Source organism: Paroedura picta, chromosome 14, assembly GCF_049243985.1.
Source record: "Paroedura picta isolate Pp20150507F chromosome 14, Ppicta_v3.0, whole genome shotgun sequence".
NCBI lineage: Eukaryota > Metazoa > Chordata > Lepidosauria > Squamata > Gekkonidae > Paroedura > Paroedura picta.
The window spans coordinates 30,870,507-30,887,747 of NC_135382.1; the positions used below are offsets into that span (position 1 = coordinate 30,870,507).

At 44.6% G+C, this 17,241-nt stretch overlaps 2 protein-coding genes across 7 annotated transcripts; one reads left to right on the forward strand and one right to left on the reverse strand.

Annotated features, from left to right (window-relative positions):
• Positions 1–721: 721 nt before the first annotated feature.
• LOC143823788 (C-signal-like) lies at positions 722–8,092 on the forward strand. Its single transcript, XM_077310422.1, has 6 exons — positions 722–1,319; positions 2,474–2,525; positions 3,186–3,373; positions 4,318–4,476; positions 5,416–5,526; positions 6,723–8,092. Exons 1-6 carry the CDS (start codon positions 1,179–1,181, stop codon positions 6,834–6,836), a joined length of 765 nt encoding a protein of 254 aa, XP_077166537.1. The 5' UTR covers positions 722–1,178; the 3' UTR covers positions 6,837–8,092.
• A 361-nt stretch (positions 8,093–8,453) lies between these two features.
• On the reverse strand, positions 8,454–17,127 carry LOC143823717 (C-signal-like). 6 transcript variants are annotated; one of them, XM_077310276.1, is made up of 8 exons: positions 17,071–17,127; positions 15,886–16,080; positions 15,159–15,346; positions 13,339–13,390; positions 12,248–12,435; positions 10,171–10,329; positions 9,906–10,016; positions 8,454–9,241 (listed from the first exon to the last, which is right to left on the reverse strand). In XM_077310276.1, exons 3-8 carry the CDS (start codon positions 15,300–15,302, stop codon positions 9,128–9,130), a joined length of 768 nt encoding a protein of 255 aa, XP_077166391.1. In that variant the 5' UTR covers positions 15,303–15,346; positions 15,886–16,080; positions 17,071–17,127; the 3' UTR covers positions 8,454–9,127. The 6 variants fall into 6 exon arrangements, with proteins under 6 accessions (XP_077166391.1, XP_077166388.1, XP_077166390.1 ...); XM_077310273.1 differs by having other exon boundaries at positions 16,999–17,125; XM_077310275.1 differs by having other exon boundaries at positions 15,159–15,349; positions 16,999–17,125.
• Positions 17,128–17,241: the final 114 nt, after the last annotated feature.

The window sequence follows — 17,241 nt, forward strand, 5'->3', positions numbered from 1 at the left end:
TCTGCTGTTTGGTTGGTATTCCACCAGGGGGAACTAACGTTCCAAACAGACTTTTATTCTGAAAAAAATATAAAGGATGCAGCTGGGCAATTATGGAAATGTATGCTTTTGAACTATCTTCAGCTTGGGAGCAAAGCAAACAGGGAAGCAACCCCAAAACCACTCTCAGAAAACCCAAGGAAACAGTGACCGAGAAGCAAACTGAGTGTTGAAGAGAGGAAAATCAATGCAGAACAAAAATGAAAATCCAACAGACATGCATGCTGAATACGAGGGAAAATACCCATGCATAATAGTCAAGATCTGAGGAAGTCTGTGCTTTGCAGATGTATCCTGTGTTAGGTGGGCATGCAGGGACCCTCTTTGTTCGAATAAAGTTTCACTTTGCTTGGACAGAACCTACCTGCTGTATTTTTATTGGGCTGAGGCACACCAGTTGAAATGTCTAACTACACATCCCCCTTATAACTTTCAAGATGTGACCTATACAAGTCCTTCTAAGCCACCAATCCTCTCCAGCATTTATTGCCCTTTATGCTGCTTGCCTTTGCTGTGCGTATCAATTCATGGAAATCCTTTCATTCACAGTCCAAAGGTCGCCGAAAAGTCGACACAAATCAATGGGGTACTGGCAGGGGCTCCAACTCTCGTTCCTCTGTCCTCCCTTTCCCCTCGATATGCAAATATGCCTGTCTTGAAACTCCAGAAGGCAGTGCCAATAGGAAACTCACACATGACCATCTTTTTAAAAAGGAATACAGTCCAAGTCAGCCGAGCAATACAGGCGTGCAACCCAGCGGAGCTTCCAAGAACCAGCGTGGCGTAGTGGTTAAGGGCACGGCTTCTAATCTGGTGAGCCAGGCTTGATTCCCTGATTGTCCCCCACATGCAGCCAGCTGGGTGACCTTGGGCTTGCCACAGCACTGATAAAACTGTTCTGACCGAGCAGTGATATCAGGGCTTTCTCAGCCTCACCCACCCCACAGGGTGTCTGTTGTGGGGAAAGGAAAGGGAAGGCGATTGGGAGCTGCTTTGAGACTCCTGGTAGAGAAAAAACAGCATATAAATACCAACTCTTCTTCCTGCGAGCAACGGATTCAAGTGATTTGCACCGTACCTGGGTTGAGGAACCAGAGGTTATAGTCACCTGGGCTGCAGCTAGCTTTCCAGCTAGCACAATGCTGAGTACCAGGAGCGTCCTGGTGACAGGATCCAACCGGGGCATTGGCTTGGAGCTGATCCGGCAGCTGCTGGGGAATGGCAAGCGGCCAGAATGGATCTTTGCAACCTGCCGAGACCCAGAGGGACCAGGTGCCCAGGTGAGCACTGGGGCAAAAGCTGCTGTACCCTGCAATTGGTGCCAGGCAGCGAAGGTTTTCGCATTACAATTCTAAACTGTTTTTGGTCTGTTTTTGGTTGAATGGTTAAGAGCAGCAGCCTCTAATCCGGAGAGCCAGGTTTGATTTCCCGCTCCTTCACATGCAGCCAGCTGGGTGACCTTGGGCTAGTCACAGTTCTGTTAGAGCTGTTCTCACAGAGCAGTTTTGTCAGAGCTCTCTCAGCCCCGCCACCTCACAGGGTGTCTGTTGTGGGGAGAGGAATGGAAGGTGATTGTAAGCCCCTTTGAGACTCCTTCGGGTAGAGAAAAGCAGAGTATAAAAACCTAATTTTCTTCTTCTGTTAATGAACCACCTCTGAAGCGCTGTTGTCATCTCAAACTGTGCCCCTCACCCGCTGCCGTTTTACACTGCAGTTTTCTTTGGAGTTTGCTTCAGTGCTACTGTGGCACAAGGCATCTCAATGGGGCATCTTGCAGTGCTGTTTCTCCCTTTTTTCGCAGCGCGATCTTCTGTGGACTTTTCTCCAGAACATTCTAAGTTGAGTGCTATAGTGCTAAAACACTGACTTCCAGGTAGTATTGATAGAGAGTTAAAAAGTTAGAGACACATCCCTTCTTTAAACCTCCCTCACGGTGTGACTAAGGCCCCCCCTTATCATAATGGGGGGGGGACAACTTGAGATAAACGAAATCATCCTTATCTGACCATAATTATGTTCTACCTTCAGCATTGCTACCTGTGATATATCTGCAGATCTGATATTTGTCCACCCTTGATCTCCATAAGCTATATAGAATGGTTGTATTCATTGTATTTCCTCTCTTATGAGATGCCAATAAGGTTTTGTTGCTGGTGCTGTCGTTGTTGAACGAAGGCTGCAGCCCTAAAGACCTTCTAGGAGTAAACTCTATTAACTCATTTGGGACTTTGGAACTGATCGGTTTTGGGTGGCTGCCTAAACAAAGAATCTAAACCAGGAGTTTGGGGAAAGGGGGCTGACTCTGCTTAGCTTCCCGTAGCTGATGATTGGGCTAACCTGACCATCCAGGTCAGGGCCTGACTTACTATCCCATATGAAACCAACCAGGACTCTGGTTGTTACATCATAAACCTCTGGCTTTTGTCTCTTTCAGGAGCTGAAGGATTTGGCTACCAAGCATCACGAAGTTAATATTGTCCCCCTCGGTACGTGCCTGTGCCCCCCTCCACCAATTCTCTCTCTTAAATTTATGCAGCAAGGGCTGAGAGGCATTCCAGACTGGCTGTTTTCATAACAGTACATTTAACTGTTGCTCAGGTGCTCCTTACCCCCCCCCCCCCGAATTAACTCCAAGCTGAATTAAAATGGTGGTGTCATATTATAGCTAGTATTCTACTATATCTCACAAAACATCCATTAGTTCCCTTCCCCATAGAAGTACAATCCACTCGGCAAAGATTTTGCTTTTCTCTGTAATCATCATATATTTTAACAGCAAAAGTGTGGCCCAGTCTGCAGATAAGAAAATCTGGCAGATAAAAGTGGGGTATGAGAACCAACTCTCCTTCTCCTTCTTCTCCTTCTCCTTCTCCTTCTCCTTCTCCTTCTCCTTCTCCTTCTCCTTCTCCTTCTCCTTCTCCTTCTCCTTCTCCTTCTCCTTCTCCTCCTTCTCCTTCTCCTTCTCCTTCTCCTTCTCCTTCTCCTCCTTCTCCTTCTCCTTCTCCTTCGTGGGAAGGAGAGAAGGAAGCAGGAAAAGGGGAGAAACCATGGGGGCTTTCAGGGAAGAGAAAAAGGAAATAGGGGAGAGGGGGATGCCCCACACAAGTCCTTGTGAATTCCTGCATGTATCGTTCATAATTCTGCAGAAGTTACTGATCCATCCAACATCCAGGCTGCTGCAGCCAAAATCACAAATCTTCTGCAAGGAGCTGGGCTGAATCTCCTGATCAACAATGCAGCAGTTGCAAAGTATTCCACTCTGGAATCCGAGACGGCAGAGGACATGTCGGAGGTGTACAAAAGCAACGTGATAGGGCCCATGATGGTGACCCAGGTAAGGAAGCCCTAGGGCTCGTGCTTCACAGAAATGCCTTGTGTTTCACAATCCAGAACACCTGCAGCGTTTGGGGGCTTGATTATCACAAGCCGCTCTTTGTTTGGTAGACAAAAGCATTCTGCTTAACAGCTGCCTGACAACCAGAAATCCAGGTAGCGTGCAGTAGAAAAGAGCCAGAGCCCAGAAGCGCCTTAAAGACTAACAGAACTTGTGGCAGATTCAAATGGTTAGGAGATTTCCTGAGTCACTGCTCAGGGGTGTGCAGCTTTTCATTTCGGGATGGGCCCCTGAGTTACATCTGCTGAAACAAGACTGAAAGTGCCTTACTCTGGAGACGTTTTGAGAAATGAAACCTACGATTTCAGAGGAGCTAGTAGAATGCAGGAAGACATGATTATAGCATTATCATGCTATATCAATCTAGTGAGGAGGAGGAGGAGTTGGCTTGTATACCTTGCTTTTCACTACCTGAAGGAGTCTCAAAGCGGCTTCCAATCACCTTCCTTTCCTCTCCCCATGACAGACACCCTGGGAGTAGGTGAGACTGAGAGCTCTAATAGGACTGCTCACTTGGAACAGCACTATCAGCGCTGTGACTAGCCCAAGGTCACCCAGCTGGCTGCATGTGGAGGAACAGGGCATCAAACCCAGCTTCCTAGATTAGAAGCTGCCACTCTTAAACACTACACCATGCTGCTTGTTCTTTTCTTCTTTTTTTTTAAATGGAAAAAGACATAGATACATACTGTAAACAAAGCCTGGTCTGCAAATCTATATGCATTACTATGTGTTTTGCAACTTAAAAAGAAGAGAAACCACTAGAACAGAAAAGGAAACAAACAAAATAAGCTAAAATTTGCTGATAATCTGTATTTGGGCGGAGCAGTCTAGGCTTCTCTGCAGACCACGGTCTTCCTTGATTCTTCCCTCTCGCTCTCCAGGCGTTCCTGCCCTTGTTGAGGAAGGCGTCCCAGGAAAGCCCCCAGAAAGGGATGAGCTGCAGCAAAGCCGCCATTGTCAACGTGTCCAGCGAAGGAGGCTCCATCACCAATCTCTACGCATGGGAATTTGGGCATTTCATTAGTTACCGCTGTAGTAAGGTAGGGACATGACAGCAGTGATGCCCCAGTATATAAGGACAAGAAGAGTGAAGAAGCACTGAAAAACTATGTTGTTCAGAACTGTTTGCACCACAAATAAATAAAATCTATGCCCAGGGTGAGCATGAAAGAATGTTACTTAGATCCTTAAGAAACAGGGTTGCCAGCAACTGGGGCTGGGAGGAACTGGGGACAGAGATTTGTGTGTTTGGCATCATGCTGACCACCTTGTGTCACTTCTAGAGTGACCGGAAGTGACATCGTTGCACTATGACAACAAATGCAGCATTCCCCTGGAACTCTGTGGTTTAACCTACTGACTGTATTAAGCCACCTTAATATATCTGCAATAAATCAAGCAGTATTTCCTGGATCCATCGATGATACTCACTCAGTGGTTCAGAAGGCATGTAAGGCTCTCTGAAATGCCACACATGGTTCTTTTGATTACTGTTCCCCTAGTATGACAGCTGCCTGTGATTCAGGCAAGTGTGCAAGGCCCTTGCCTGATGGGGCAGTGGTGGTTGGTAGGTGGTATCCACCTTGAGGCAGCCAATACAGAAATGGATAACCGGTGAGCCTAGCTGGGATATAAGTCTCCTGCCAGGGATAGAAGTAAAAGTGGGACCGTTTCCACACGGGGAATTTCTCTGCCCCGGTTCCCATGCAGGGGCACAAATTGAGGTGGATGAGGTACACCTGACCAAATGCTTCCCCATGCAGGAGCAGAAAGAGACAGGGCATCCTGTCCTGGCTCAAATTCCAGCCTGCAGCCTGGCGCAAAGCCTCCAGTGCGGAAACAGGTTCTTTTGATTGATGGTCACGGTGAATGGGGCTTTCCATAAAGTAACTGCCAGTGTTCTAGGTCTACAAAACATACCTTTGATTTGCTGCCTTTTTATGGAACTGAATGCTTCTTTCTTCCTGCTTTTGGCATAGGCCGCTCTGAACATGCTCACCCGGTGCCAGTCGCTGGGATATGCAGAAGACAAGATCCTGTGCACTGCATTGCACCCTGGATGGGTGCAGACAGACATGGGAAGTTCACAGGTAGATGATTCCATCATCATACATAGACAATCTATTGGGACTTTTGGAGTTGGTTTGGTCCTGAGTCCCTGCAGAGAAATAGAGCTGTGGTATTTGAAAGTATGCTGTTGGTGGATGAGTCAATGATACAAATTCACAGTGCTTTGAAGTTTTAAAAGGATAATCTTTACTAGAATGATTATACAGAATATATATCATATATATTCTGAAGCAGAGTACAAAAGCTTAAGGAGTGCTTACAAAAGAAGCACATAGCAAGCCTCTATGGCTGGGCTGCATGCAGACTACATGCCCACACATCAGCAGAGAGTCTAATGGAGTCTGCTCCTTGCTTGCTTCAGAATACACACTGAACTTCTTCAGGAAGTGGGTAGGAGCCCACCTTAAACAAAGGAATCCCCAGAGTATATGGCTTAGAATTCCCTGCAAACTCACCAATGACAACTTGATGCATTGATGAGCACACAGGTAGAGCTCAGCTGCTTAAATAACTTTACAACAGCCCTTCAAAGTTCGCCAAATTACTTGCTAACTTCAATTCCCACACAGTCCCAGATCAACCTCAGTATTCTAGGTCTACATCCAAATAAGGCTCTGATTGTTTATTAACTTTTTGTGTTTCAAAGATATTTCAGACATCCTCGCTAACTAAAAAACTACGAACTGCCTCCTTGGATCAGATTACAAATTATCTCTAGTCCCACAATCGAGCCAGAATCTAATACAGGGTCAGAGATGCTTTAATCCCCCCCCCCCCTGAACTCTGTGCTGGTTTCCGTCTGGAATTTCAGCAGTTGCCAGTTCTGGGTTTGGAAATTCTTTGAGATTTCAGGGTGAAAGTTGGAGAAGGCAAAGTTTGGGGAGATAAAGGACCTTAATTGCATGTAATAATGCTCTCTCTCCAAAGCAGCCATTATCTCCAGAAGAGATCTTTGCCATCTTGAAATGAGCTGTAATTCTGGGAGGTCTCCAGATCCCACTTGGTGTCTGGAAACCCTAGCTAAGGACTGTCCTGTTAAATTTCTTACCAGCATTCACTCACCCATCTCCCCAGTAGAAGAAGGAAGGCTTTTTAACTTTTGTAAGTTTACTTTCTCAGTTTACTTTCACCCCTGACAGTTGACCCGTCTTACTAATTTATTATCTGTTTATACACTGCACATGTCTTTATGTGCTCTCTTTTTTCATATGGGCAGGCTCCTCTGGCAGTGGATGTAAGCGTGCGAGCCATCCTGAACACCCTTGGCCATCTCTCTGAGAAAGACAATGGCAGTTTTGTGAACTGGGAGGGGACCGCTTTGCCTTGGTGACAAGACAGAACAAGAAAAAATGCCAAACTATTGGAGGGGCCATCTTCCTTTAGTTCATGCAAGAAATGAATGTGGCCACAGAAGGCAAGCGTCTTTAACCTGCTCCTTCGTCTTTTCCCGTCATGTTCTTACGTATAATTTAGAACTAATGGTGGCCAGTTTGTTTAATGGTACTTTCTATTAAGATGTTAGACTTCATCCTTGCAGTTCTACTGAGTGGGGCTCCTGGTCCGATTCACAATAAATACTTTTTTTATTGGCAAAAAGGTTGGTTGTGGGAAAGGCGGCCTCTTTGGCACCAGCAGCTATAAGATGTTTTTACGAGCAGTCGTGGGATGGATGGTTCAAAGGCTCCATGTCATTTGGCATCTTTTGTCCCTAATCATGCTGCACATGTAGATTTTGTTGCGACTACACTCGTAATTATGTTCAAGGCAATAAAATCATTAATGACTCACCATGATGAAAGGAGTAAAGCCCCACGGCCCTTTAAATACTACAGCATTGGCTATACCATATGTTTTCGGGCATAAGACATCTTTAGAAATAGCAAATGCTCTTGGGTCTTGCATAAGTTGTGAACAGATGCCGTGGGAATGCACATTTGCACAAATCTCCAGCAACTCCAATGAAAACAGATCTTATGTACCAGACGTTGGAGGGGAATCTTATTTCGAATCTGTTGCCAATAGAAGTAAATAATAGTAAGAGAGATGGATCACTGGTTTGTCCTGGACCCGTTCTGCACCCATTGGCTAATGAATTTCAATGTGCTTTCGCAGCTGGATTTTCCTGTGCGGAACAGGAAAATCTACTTCTAAAGTGCATTGAAACAGCATTATCTAATGTGTGCAGAATGGGCCCTGGTATAAGGGCGGCATTGCCAACTCCAGCTAGGGATATTCCTAGAGGTAATGCCTCTCTAGAATGAATGCTTCTCCTAAACTCCATCTCAATGTTCATAGGCTAATCATTGAAACAATATAATATGCTCTAGTCTCTTTCTCCGCAATGGTAAATGATTGATAGAGTCTCCACCAGCCACTGTGCATCACTCTATGTGGTGAACCGGCACTCTGGGTCCCCTTGGCATCAGATATCAGCTATCTGGAATGGTTGCCACCAGGGGGGGGAGTTAATTTTTGTTTTAATGGGGTAATCAATTGTATGTTTTATTGGGGTTTTATCTGTAACCTGCTGAAAGACAGCTTGCTGGGATCAGCAGGCTATAAATAAAATGATGATGATGATGATGATGATGATTGATTGATTGATTGATTGGCTGTCTGGCTCCCACACCTTACTTCTGCGCTCACTTCTCTGAAGGAGCATATCACCACCAGTTCCAGAGTTCCTCAAGGGCTGAAAAGTATTTCAGGGGTTCCTCCATGGTCAAAAGGTTGAAAAAGGCTGGGTTAAGGAAACATTCCAGACTGTGTGGGCTATGGGTTCTAGTCCTGCCTCTTCCATTGTATCTGGCTGAAAGCTGAGTTTCACTTTCTTGACAAACAAAGGGGAAACAATTTCAGAAAATAATCCAAACCAGAGAAATAAACAAAATAAACAGTGAGGATCTCAACAGAAAATGCAACAAACAGTAAAAACTCAACCAACTGGTTAAGAAACATTGAGGACTCTAAACTTTAATCATAAAATGTAATGCTTATATTACAATCTGGTAACCTCCCACCCCCAAGATATAACATTGATGAAACATATGACATGTTAACATAGCCAGGATGCTAAATTCAAATAAGTTTTAAACAAAAGGTCTTCATGCATGAAATTGCTGTATGTTGCAAGAGTACATAGATTTCAAATTTCAGAAAACACACACAGTCCAACTGTCCAAAAGGTTGTGAGCCACATGCATAATAGCATGGTGAAATATCAACTCAAAGCGTTTTTTAAAACCACAAACAGGCCAAAATCCAGCAAGAGATCCATAAAAAGCATGTAGACTATAACCAGCAAATTGCAGAACAATATAATGGCTATTAACATTACCAAAAATGCTATTTCCAGCTGTTCAAACAGGGACAAAGGAATTAACTTGGGAGTCCTTTTGGGCAAGAACAAATAATCACACATAAACTAAAAATTATGATACACTTTAGCAAAGGCTTTGAGCAAACAATACCACTTTTAAAAAATCCCTTCCAAGTATAAATTGGGTGGTTTGTATTTTTCTCAAATGTTTGAAGAACAAAATCATGTCCTCTGGAGATTCTTGCTACAACTTGAAGGCTGAAGGAGCTGAGGCCAGCTCTGGATCTCTGACCAGAATCCCCTCACCAAGGGAGCGTCCTTCCTTCCCAGTCCAGAAAAGCACCAGTTTCCGAAGAGGATAATTTAGCAAGGACTTTGAGGATGCCCTGAACGCTGCACTCTACAGCCAAAGGTGCCTTTGAGAGAAGAAAAAGAAGGGGAATTTCAAAACCCGGTCCAGCCTGTACAACGAATACCAATGTAGAGAGTGTTTATTTGTCTCATTTAAAGTCCACCTTCTCACTGAGACGCAAGGCAAATGACAAAATTTTTAACAGATGGCTGCAAAAACACAGAAGAATACTATGCTACGTTCAATAAACGATGCAATAAAACTGTGTTACAAGACTGACCTCCCGTAAGAGCTCTCCTGAATGAATGCTTTGCAATATTTTTTTTTAATCTGCCTAGAAAAAAATGTAGATGTCCAACAGGTTTCTTTCCTAGCATTCTGCAGCCAGCAAGAGAAAAGGAATCTTTAAAAATTACTTTTTGACAAACCCAGAAGTGATATCAGTCCTCTGTAGTTTTATCATGGAGTTTCTGGCAGTTCTTAGAGAGGTATGACATCATTTCCATATGTCCCCCAGAAGTGAAAGCTGGCTTTTTACCATAGAGAAAGGGGAATTTCCTAGAGTGTCACCCTCACTGCTATTTCCCCCTTCATTTTCCCCCCCTCAAATCGTCAAGGGCAGGAAATTGAGAGTGGGGGTGAGGGATTATTGGGCAAATGGCCAGCTTACCCTACTGGCAGTGGGGTTTTCTAGGGTTATAGCCTTCCTCCTCACATATCCCTCATACCTTTTCTGTTCCCATGTCTGTTTTCACCCAGCCAGGATGGATCGCAGTGCACACGATCCCGTCTCCTTTCAGTTCTTTTGCCATGCAGACAGTAATCATATTCAATGCAACCTGCAAAATGAAACCAGACTTGGAAGAAGCGTCCTTATTCAAGGCCTCCTTTCAAAGTTTCAAACTGATCAAAAGATACTGGCACAGAGAATGGGATGCTGCATGGTTGGGATTTCGCACAATGATGGGATGTCCACTTCTCCCAAAGAGGTACCTTGCTTGCGCGGTATGCCAACATAGGTTCCAGCAGAACTTCAAAGCCCCTTTCAATGGAGCCCAGTTTGGAAGTTATATTGATGATGGCTCCCTTCGTACAGCTCATTCCCTCTGCCACCGTCTCTCTCGCTGCCTTCTTCAGTAACGGCAGGAATTCCTACATGACAGATTAAGCAGCAGACCATGGAATCAGGAATCTGAAGTTGGAACGTTCATACACCTCCTGGCTATTGGTGGTGCATACTCTTGTAATGCAAGGCCATATATCTTCCCTGCCACTGTTTCTGCAGACTGAATCATGTCTCGATGCATTGTTTTCCACTTTCCTGCTAGCTTGCTTGCTCATTGGGAGCAAGAATCAAATTTCTCCACTGTTATCGACACAGCCACAGTATGCAGATTAGGATGTTGACCCACTCCCAAAAACCACACATTTGGGAGTGCTGTACGAGACTACATCTCCCCACTATTATGTGATGTACATTTAGAACACACATGGGTGGACTTTTGCGATAAGAGCCCCAGAGAAAGGACATGTTGAACACACAAAAAGCCCAATAATTATTTTTTTAAAAAAAATTATGGCAGCATATTGCTAACACTGCCCTGCTCAGAACTGTTACAGGCTCTTCACTTCAGGATCCTACATTTCTCCAACTGGGAGATGCCTAGGCCATTCATCCTGTATAGGTCAGAAGGGGTCAGGGATTCCCTCTCTCAAACTTGGACTGCTGTACTTGTACTTTTCAGCATGTGAACCCATACTGCTGTGGTTTACCCCCAATTACTGCGCACCTGGTTGTGCCTTTAGTTTTTGCTTTCTTTGTATGTATGTGTGTGTGTCCCAATATCCCCCCTGTTCTTTTGAGGCCAGGTTTACCCTGATCTTTTGCTGGAAGCTGATTTTGAGTCACCTTTTCCCTCCTGGATAATGTTTCTGTTGGTTTTCCTTGCCTTGCCAACACTCACCCACCTCCAGCTGGCTTTCCAATGATTGGATTGTGGTAATCATCAAAACACTCCCTCTCCTCCTCCCCAACTCCTGCCTTGAAGATGAGTGGTTTCCTTTTTGAAGATTTTCCCTTGAAAATCCCAATTATTTAAGGCTCTTATGGAAGAAAATAAACCGACTCCTCAAACGTGAAAACACAGAGGGAGGGGAGATGTGTGGAAGAAATCTGCCCACACTGATTCCAATGTTTGTGAATCTTCTTCACCCAAAGAGTAATTGAAATGTGGAATTCACTGCCACAGGAAGTGGTGGTGTCTATAAGCACAAACAGCTTCAAGAGGGGATTGGATAAACATGGAGCGAAAGTCCATCAGTAGCTATTAGCTACAAGCTATAGATTGGCTGATGCTTGTGGTCTCACTTCTTGTCTCAGTGTTGATTGGCTAAAGCTTGTGATCTCACTTCTTGTTTCAGCATTGATTGGCTGAGGCTTGTGATCTCATTTTCTGTCTAAGTGTTAATTGGCTGATGTGTGTGATCTCACTTCCTGTCTCAGTGTTGGTCGGATGAGGCTTGTGGTCTCAGTGTTGATTGGCTAAGGCTTGGATCTCATTTACTGTCTCAGTGTTGATTAATTGAGGCTTGGATCTCACTTCCTGTTTCAGTGCTGATTGGCTGAGGCTTGTGATCTCACTTCCTGTCTCAGTGTTGATTTGATGAGGCTTGTGATCTCACTTCCTATCTTAGAGTTGGCAGTGAAACTATGCTAGGCAGTGACATTGTGCTGGGGGAGGAAGAACAGTGGGAGGACTGGTGGACCTCCTGATGGCACCTGGATTTGGGTTCTGTGTGGCACAGATAATTGGGACTGGATGGGCAACTAGTCTCACCCAACTTGCCTTCTCTTATGTTCTTATGAACTGTCAAGAAAATAAGGAGTAGATCAACTCTGTGGAAAAGCCCATTGTCTCCCACACCCCAAGACATATATCTACTATGTAATAGAAGTGAAAATTTTCTACAAGTTTTGGATTTGGACGCCATTTTTAAAAACTATCCTGGAGGAGGATTTAATTAATGCTATATTTACTAGATACATAGACACATAGGAGCAAATTCTCACCTTGACCACAATAATGGGTCCTACGACATTGGTGTTGAACACTGACAGCATTTCTTCCGGCTGCACAGTTTCCAGTGAGCCATAAGCATTTACTCCAGCATTGTTGATGAGTACATTCAGGCCTCTACCGTTTAGGTGGGACTCCACCACTGCCACAGAAGCCTTCACACTGGACGGGTCTTTCACCTCTATTGTGCAGAGCAGTGAGCAAGTGAGTCAGGAAACAGACAGGACATTAAAAGCTCAACGTTGTATAGAGCCTGCCACACGCATGTCACAAATTGAACTTTGGTGTAAATAGCAAATTATACATCTAGCAAAGGTGTCCACCAAGAAGCTTCTGAGTCACCAACGGCTGCTGCAGAGTAGCTCCTACAGCCCCTAGGCCTAGAACAGGGGTAGTCAAACTGCAGCCCTCCTGATGTCCATGGACTACAATTCCCAGGAGCCCTTGCCAGCATTCGCTGGCGAATGCTGGCAAGGGCTCCTGGGAATTGTAGTCCATGGACATCTGGAGGGCCGCAGTTTGACTACCCCTGGCCTAGAAGATACCCGAGAAGATTGTTAAAAAATTTGCTCTAGGATTTTTGAAAAAACTTTCGTTTGTTAGGATTTTTCTCTGTGCTCCTTAACCAAGGGCTATATTTCTGGTGCTCTTCATGTCCTGTTTCCAGGACGGAACGAAGCCTGGTAATATTATTGAATGGAGCTATGGCTCAGTGGTAAGAGCACCAGCTTGGTATTAATGCAGAATGTCTCCGGTTCAATCCCCAGCATCTCTGGCAATAGGTGATGTGGAAGACCTATGTGAGACTGCCAGCCTGAGTAGACAATACTGATTTTGATGGACAGATGGCCTGATTCAGTATATGGCTACGTCGTGTGTTCAGGCTGAAGGATGAGTAGCTTTGGATATTTTTCATTATACAGATTTAACTCTCACTAAAGAAAAAGGTTGGCAATCCCTGGTCTTGAGCTGTCAAAGTGCATTTAAATATTAAACAGTGTGGCATTTAGGACTGGGTCCTTTGTAAGACAGGATGGAAAGGCTTATATTCCATACCTAATCAATCAATCAATCAATTCCATACCTAACTGAACCAGATGAATCCTGGAGTGTTTATCAGCCAGATCACGCAAGGCCTGGAATTGGAGACAAAAAGATGACTGAGACAAAACTAGCCCATAAAACAGACACAGAATACATAGGATTGTTATAGACCCAGAAGTTGCTTGCTCCTGTTCCATGTTATTGACCTCTTGGGAGCTGTATTCCCAAAACTGAAATCATCAGGTAATTTTTTAAATTTAATTTTACCACAGAGGAATCCAATTTCATCAGACCTTAGCAACTAAGCGGGATCAGTTCTGAGTATTTGGATGGGAGGCCACCAAGGAATACGAGAGTCTGTAGTCTGGCGATCAAATGAAATTTTAGAGATCTCCTGGAGGTTGGCATCCCTACATTCCCTCCTGCAACCCTCCTTCCCTGCTGAGATGAAATTTTCTCAACTTCATCCTTCTTCCCAGATTTGAACCAACAAAAGAAAGCCTCCATGTGCCAGAAGCTATGAAAAACATAACATCTTGGTGTAGTGGTTAAAAGTGGTGAGTTCTGATCTGGGATTAGATTCCCCACTCTCCCACATGCAGTCAGCTGGGTGACCTTGGGCTAATCCTAGTCATGATAGAGCTGTCCTCACAGAGCAGTTCTGTCAGAGCTCTCTCAGGCCCACCTACGTCATACAGTGTCTGTTGTGGGGAGAGAACGGGAAGACGATTGTAAAACACCTGGAGACTCCTTCTGGTAGAGAAAAGCAGGATATAAAAACCAACTCTTCTTCTTTTTCATATTTCTATTTTTAATGTTTTTCCCCACCCATGAAACTGGGTTACAATTCATGGGGAATGTACCCCATACTCAAAGTCCACTGAAATTTTACCTTACATAAATGGCACACAGAGGTGTGATAATGTGTTTTCTTTTTATAGTCTCTTCACATGCATGAACTCTATGCTACATTGATTAGTTTTATTACAGTCCTCATCAAACTTACTTCCTGGTATCTGGTGATGGAACTGCTTCAGAAAACTTAGATGCTTCTGATGGTAGATCACAATAAGATAAGGCATGGAACAATGAGAATTTTTACTCCCTTTGCTCACATACACTATTCTTGCAGAACATATCTGCCTAACACCCAGAAGTTGGAGGATCTCAAACAGCAAGCACTTCAAACCTATAAGCCAATGGAAGTCAAGGAAACTCTGCACAGAAATGCTAAGCTCTGCAGTGTGAACATAGGCTAAATGTTTTAGTTGGACAGTGTGCCAGTTAGGTACATACATGCTGATCAACCCTCCCCCTGATGTCCCTTTAAATATCCCTTGGATTCTAGGGGGAATGGACCCACACAGATAGAACAAGGGGAAATGCAAATTGAAAGCACCGTGCAACTGTAGACATTGTGGCACACCAAAAAAAAAAAAACACACAATCAAGTTTAGACCTGCAAATGGGAGGTAATTCATTCACTTTAATGTTCTGAGCTTAATGAATGGATGTATTTAGGTTTGAAATAGTTTAAGCCAATCAATTTTTCCCGCAGTTGCCTATCAAACTGCACACAAACAACATAACCAGGTTTCCCTTCTTCCTGAAAGGAAGAGAGCAGTCATGTGATGATCTGAACCCTTTCCTTTGGCTATCTTTGCTGTTCCAACCGTCTGTACCCTGCCACTATAAGTTCAAACCTGCAGATTCTGAGCACCAGCATAGTAACCAGAGCCCGTACTTTTGACTACGCACACCTTACAAAGGAATATTGGGAGGCCAAGGAGCTCTGACTACATCAACCAAGATCCTGTGTGCACTGCCCATGCACACCATTCACTTTGTCTTTCTACAAACCTTTGCTTGGGGTCCAGTGGGATTCCGGCAAGTTGCAAAGATGTGCGTTGGAGGATCTGTCATTTCTACAAGCTGCCGCACCATTTCTAGCCCAATTCCCCGGCTGGAGCCAGTCAGCAGGACGCTGTGAGCCAGTGGAGCCATCCTGTCATGTCACTGTCTCTCCCAGATTAACTGGACTTTGTGCCCTACTTGGGTAAATATGAATCAGTGAGGCTCAATAAGAAGGCGTGCCCTTTTACAGTAGATACACCTATTTGCAACTGTGCCTCTTCTGGCTCTTGTATCAGCACTTTACACACTGGAAAGTTGGGTTAGCTGAACGATTTATGTGAATTTGCTATAAGGGAAAATGTTGTTCCTGGTATGGTGAAATTGAAGCAAAGGAGCAAAAGAGGGAGGGGCTAATATTCCCAAATGCATAAAGTTCAAATTCTGGCTATCTGGGTAAGAGGAGCTTGGATCTGCTTCAGATTTTGGAGTGACTGCAAAAGAGAGGGGACAGTGCTGGCCTGCACTACATGGAGTATCTCTTGAGTTGGCATAGAACAGTTCTGAATTCTGCAAGACATTGTTTTCTTAATCTGTGCACAAATTAGATAAATATTCAATAAGAAGCCATCAGATCTGAAGATCCAGAAACATTTTTTTTAACCTCAGGGAACTGTTGGAGTTTTGTTAATGATTATAGCATCTTGTATATCCTGTACATGTTGATCCGCGTTACCTGATTTCGTACAACTGTCGATTTTTCAGAATATATGTGGCAAGCGTCATTCACATACTCTTAAGGATCCTTTTCAGTTTTTATCATAAAGCAGTTATCTTTAGCAAGATGTGTTGTCAAGACCCATATGCCTTCATTTCATTGGCATCACTCCCCTTCTATCTGCCGAAATTGACTCACGATCCCTTTTGGGCACTGTAAAATAGGTGGTGAGAAGAAAGGAGTCCCATTATATTTGCTTAAAGCAGCTTATAAGCACAGGGAGAGCACACTATCATCTCCTCCTAACTGACAAGACTACTTGCCAAGCCAGAGCCCAGATTAAACATCAAGTAGGCAGATTTTTAGCAGTAAATTTTTAGCAGGTCTGTAAAGCCAGTTTGGTGTAGTGGTTAGGAGTGCAGACTTCTAATCTGGCTTGCCGGGTTCGATTTTGCACTCCCCCACATGCAGCCAGCTGGGTTACCTTGGGATCGCCACGGCACTGATAAAGCTGTTCTGACCAAGCAGTGATATCTGGGCTCTCTCAGCCTCACCCACCCCACAGGGTGTCTGTTGTGGGGAGAGGAAAGGGAAGGCGATTGTAAGCCGCTTTGAGCCTCCTTCGGGTAGGGAAAAGCGGCATATAAGAACCAACTCTTCTTCTTCAAATGTAGAGATTTTTAAAAGCATAGTCTTTTAATGGAAGATAACATTTCGAGTCCAAAAAGGAAGCCCTCTGGTAGGCAAACAATCTCAGGGTGATTAAAGGATAGCAGGAAGTCCTCAGTGTCTCCTGTTCCCATAAGAGACACTAGTAATTAAAGGTCAGGTGCTTCATGAGGTCCCAACCCACACTCCCCTGTGGACTTTGGTTTGCAAAACGGAATTGACCTCTACAATCCTCTTATCGCGGATGTAGTTGAAAGGTATTCCCCCACCTCCTCCACCATGGAAATGCACGGATGCTTAAGGGAGAAGAAATGGGAATTCTAATTTATGCGGATGCAGATTTGAAACGGGGTAGCCATTATCCCACATCAGCTGAAGCCATGACCTTGGGGACAGGGCAGAGTGACACAATTTCTCCCTGTATGGCTTCCCCCTGTGGTTTCTGTATAATTATAAGCCTACAAATCATCGAAGAGCAACGCGGAAGCAAACGAGACATGTAAAAACGAAACTAGTCAATTCCCCCTCAGAGACCGTTTCCCACAATGGCGGCCCCCGCTTCGCCCTCAGCCCTTTTGCGGGCCACGTGCCTGCCCTGTCAAAGCCGTTGCATCAGCCGCTCTAAAGTCCCCTGCTTCACCATGACGTTTGCAAACCGGCCAATGATGGGCGGGGAAACGATGACGGGCAGGGCTTTTGCCCAGT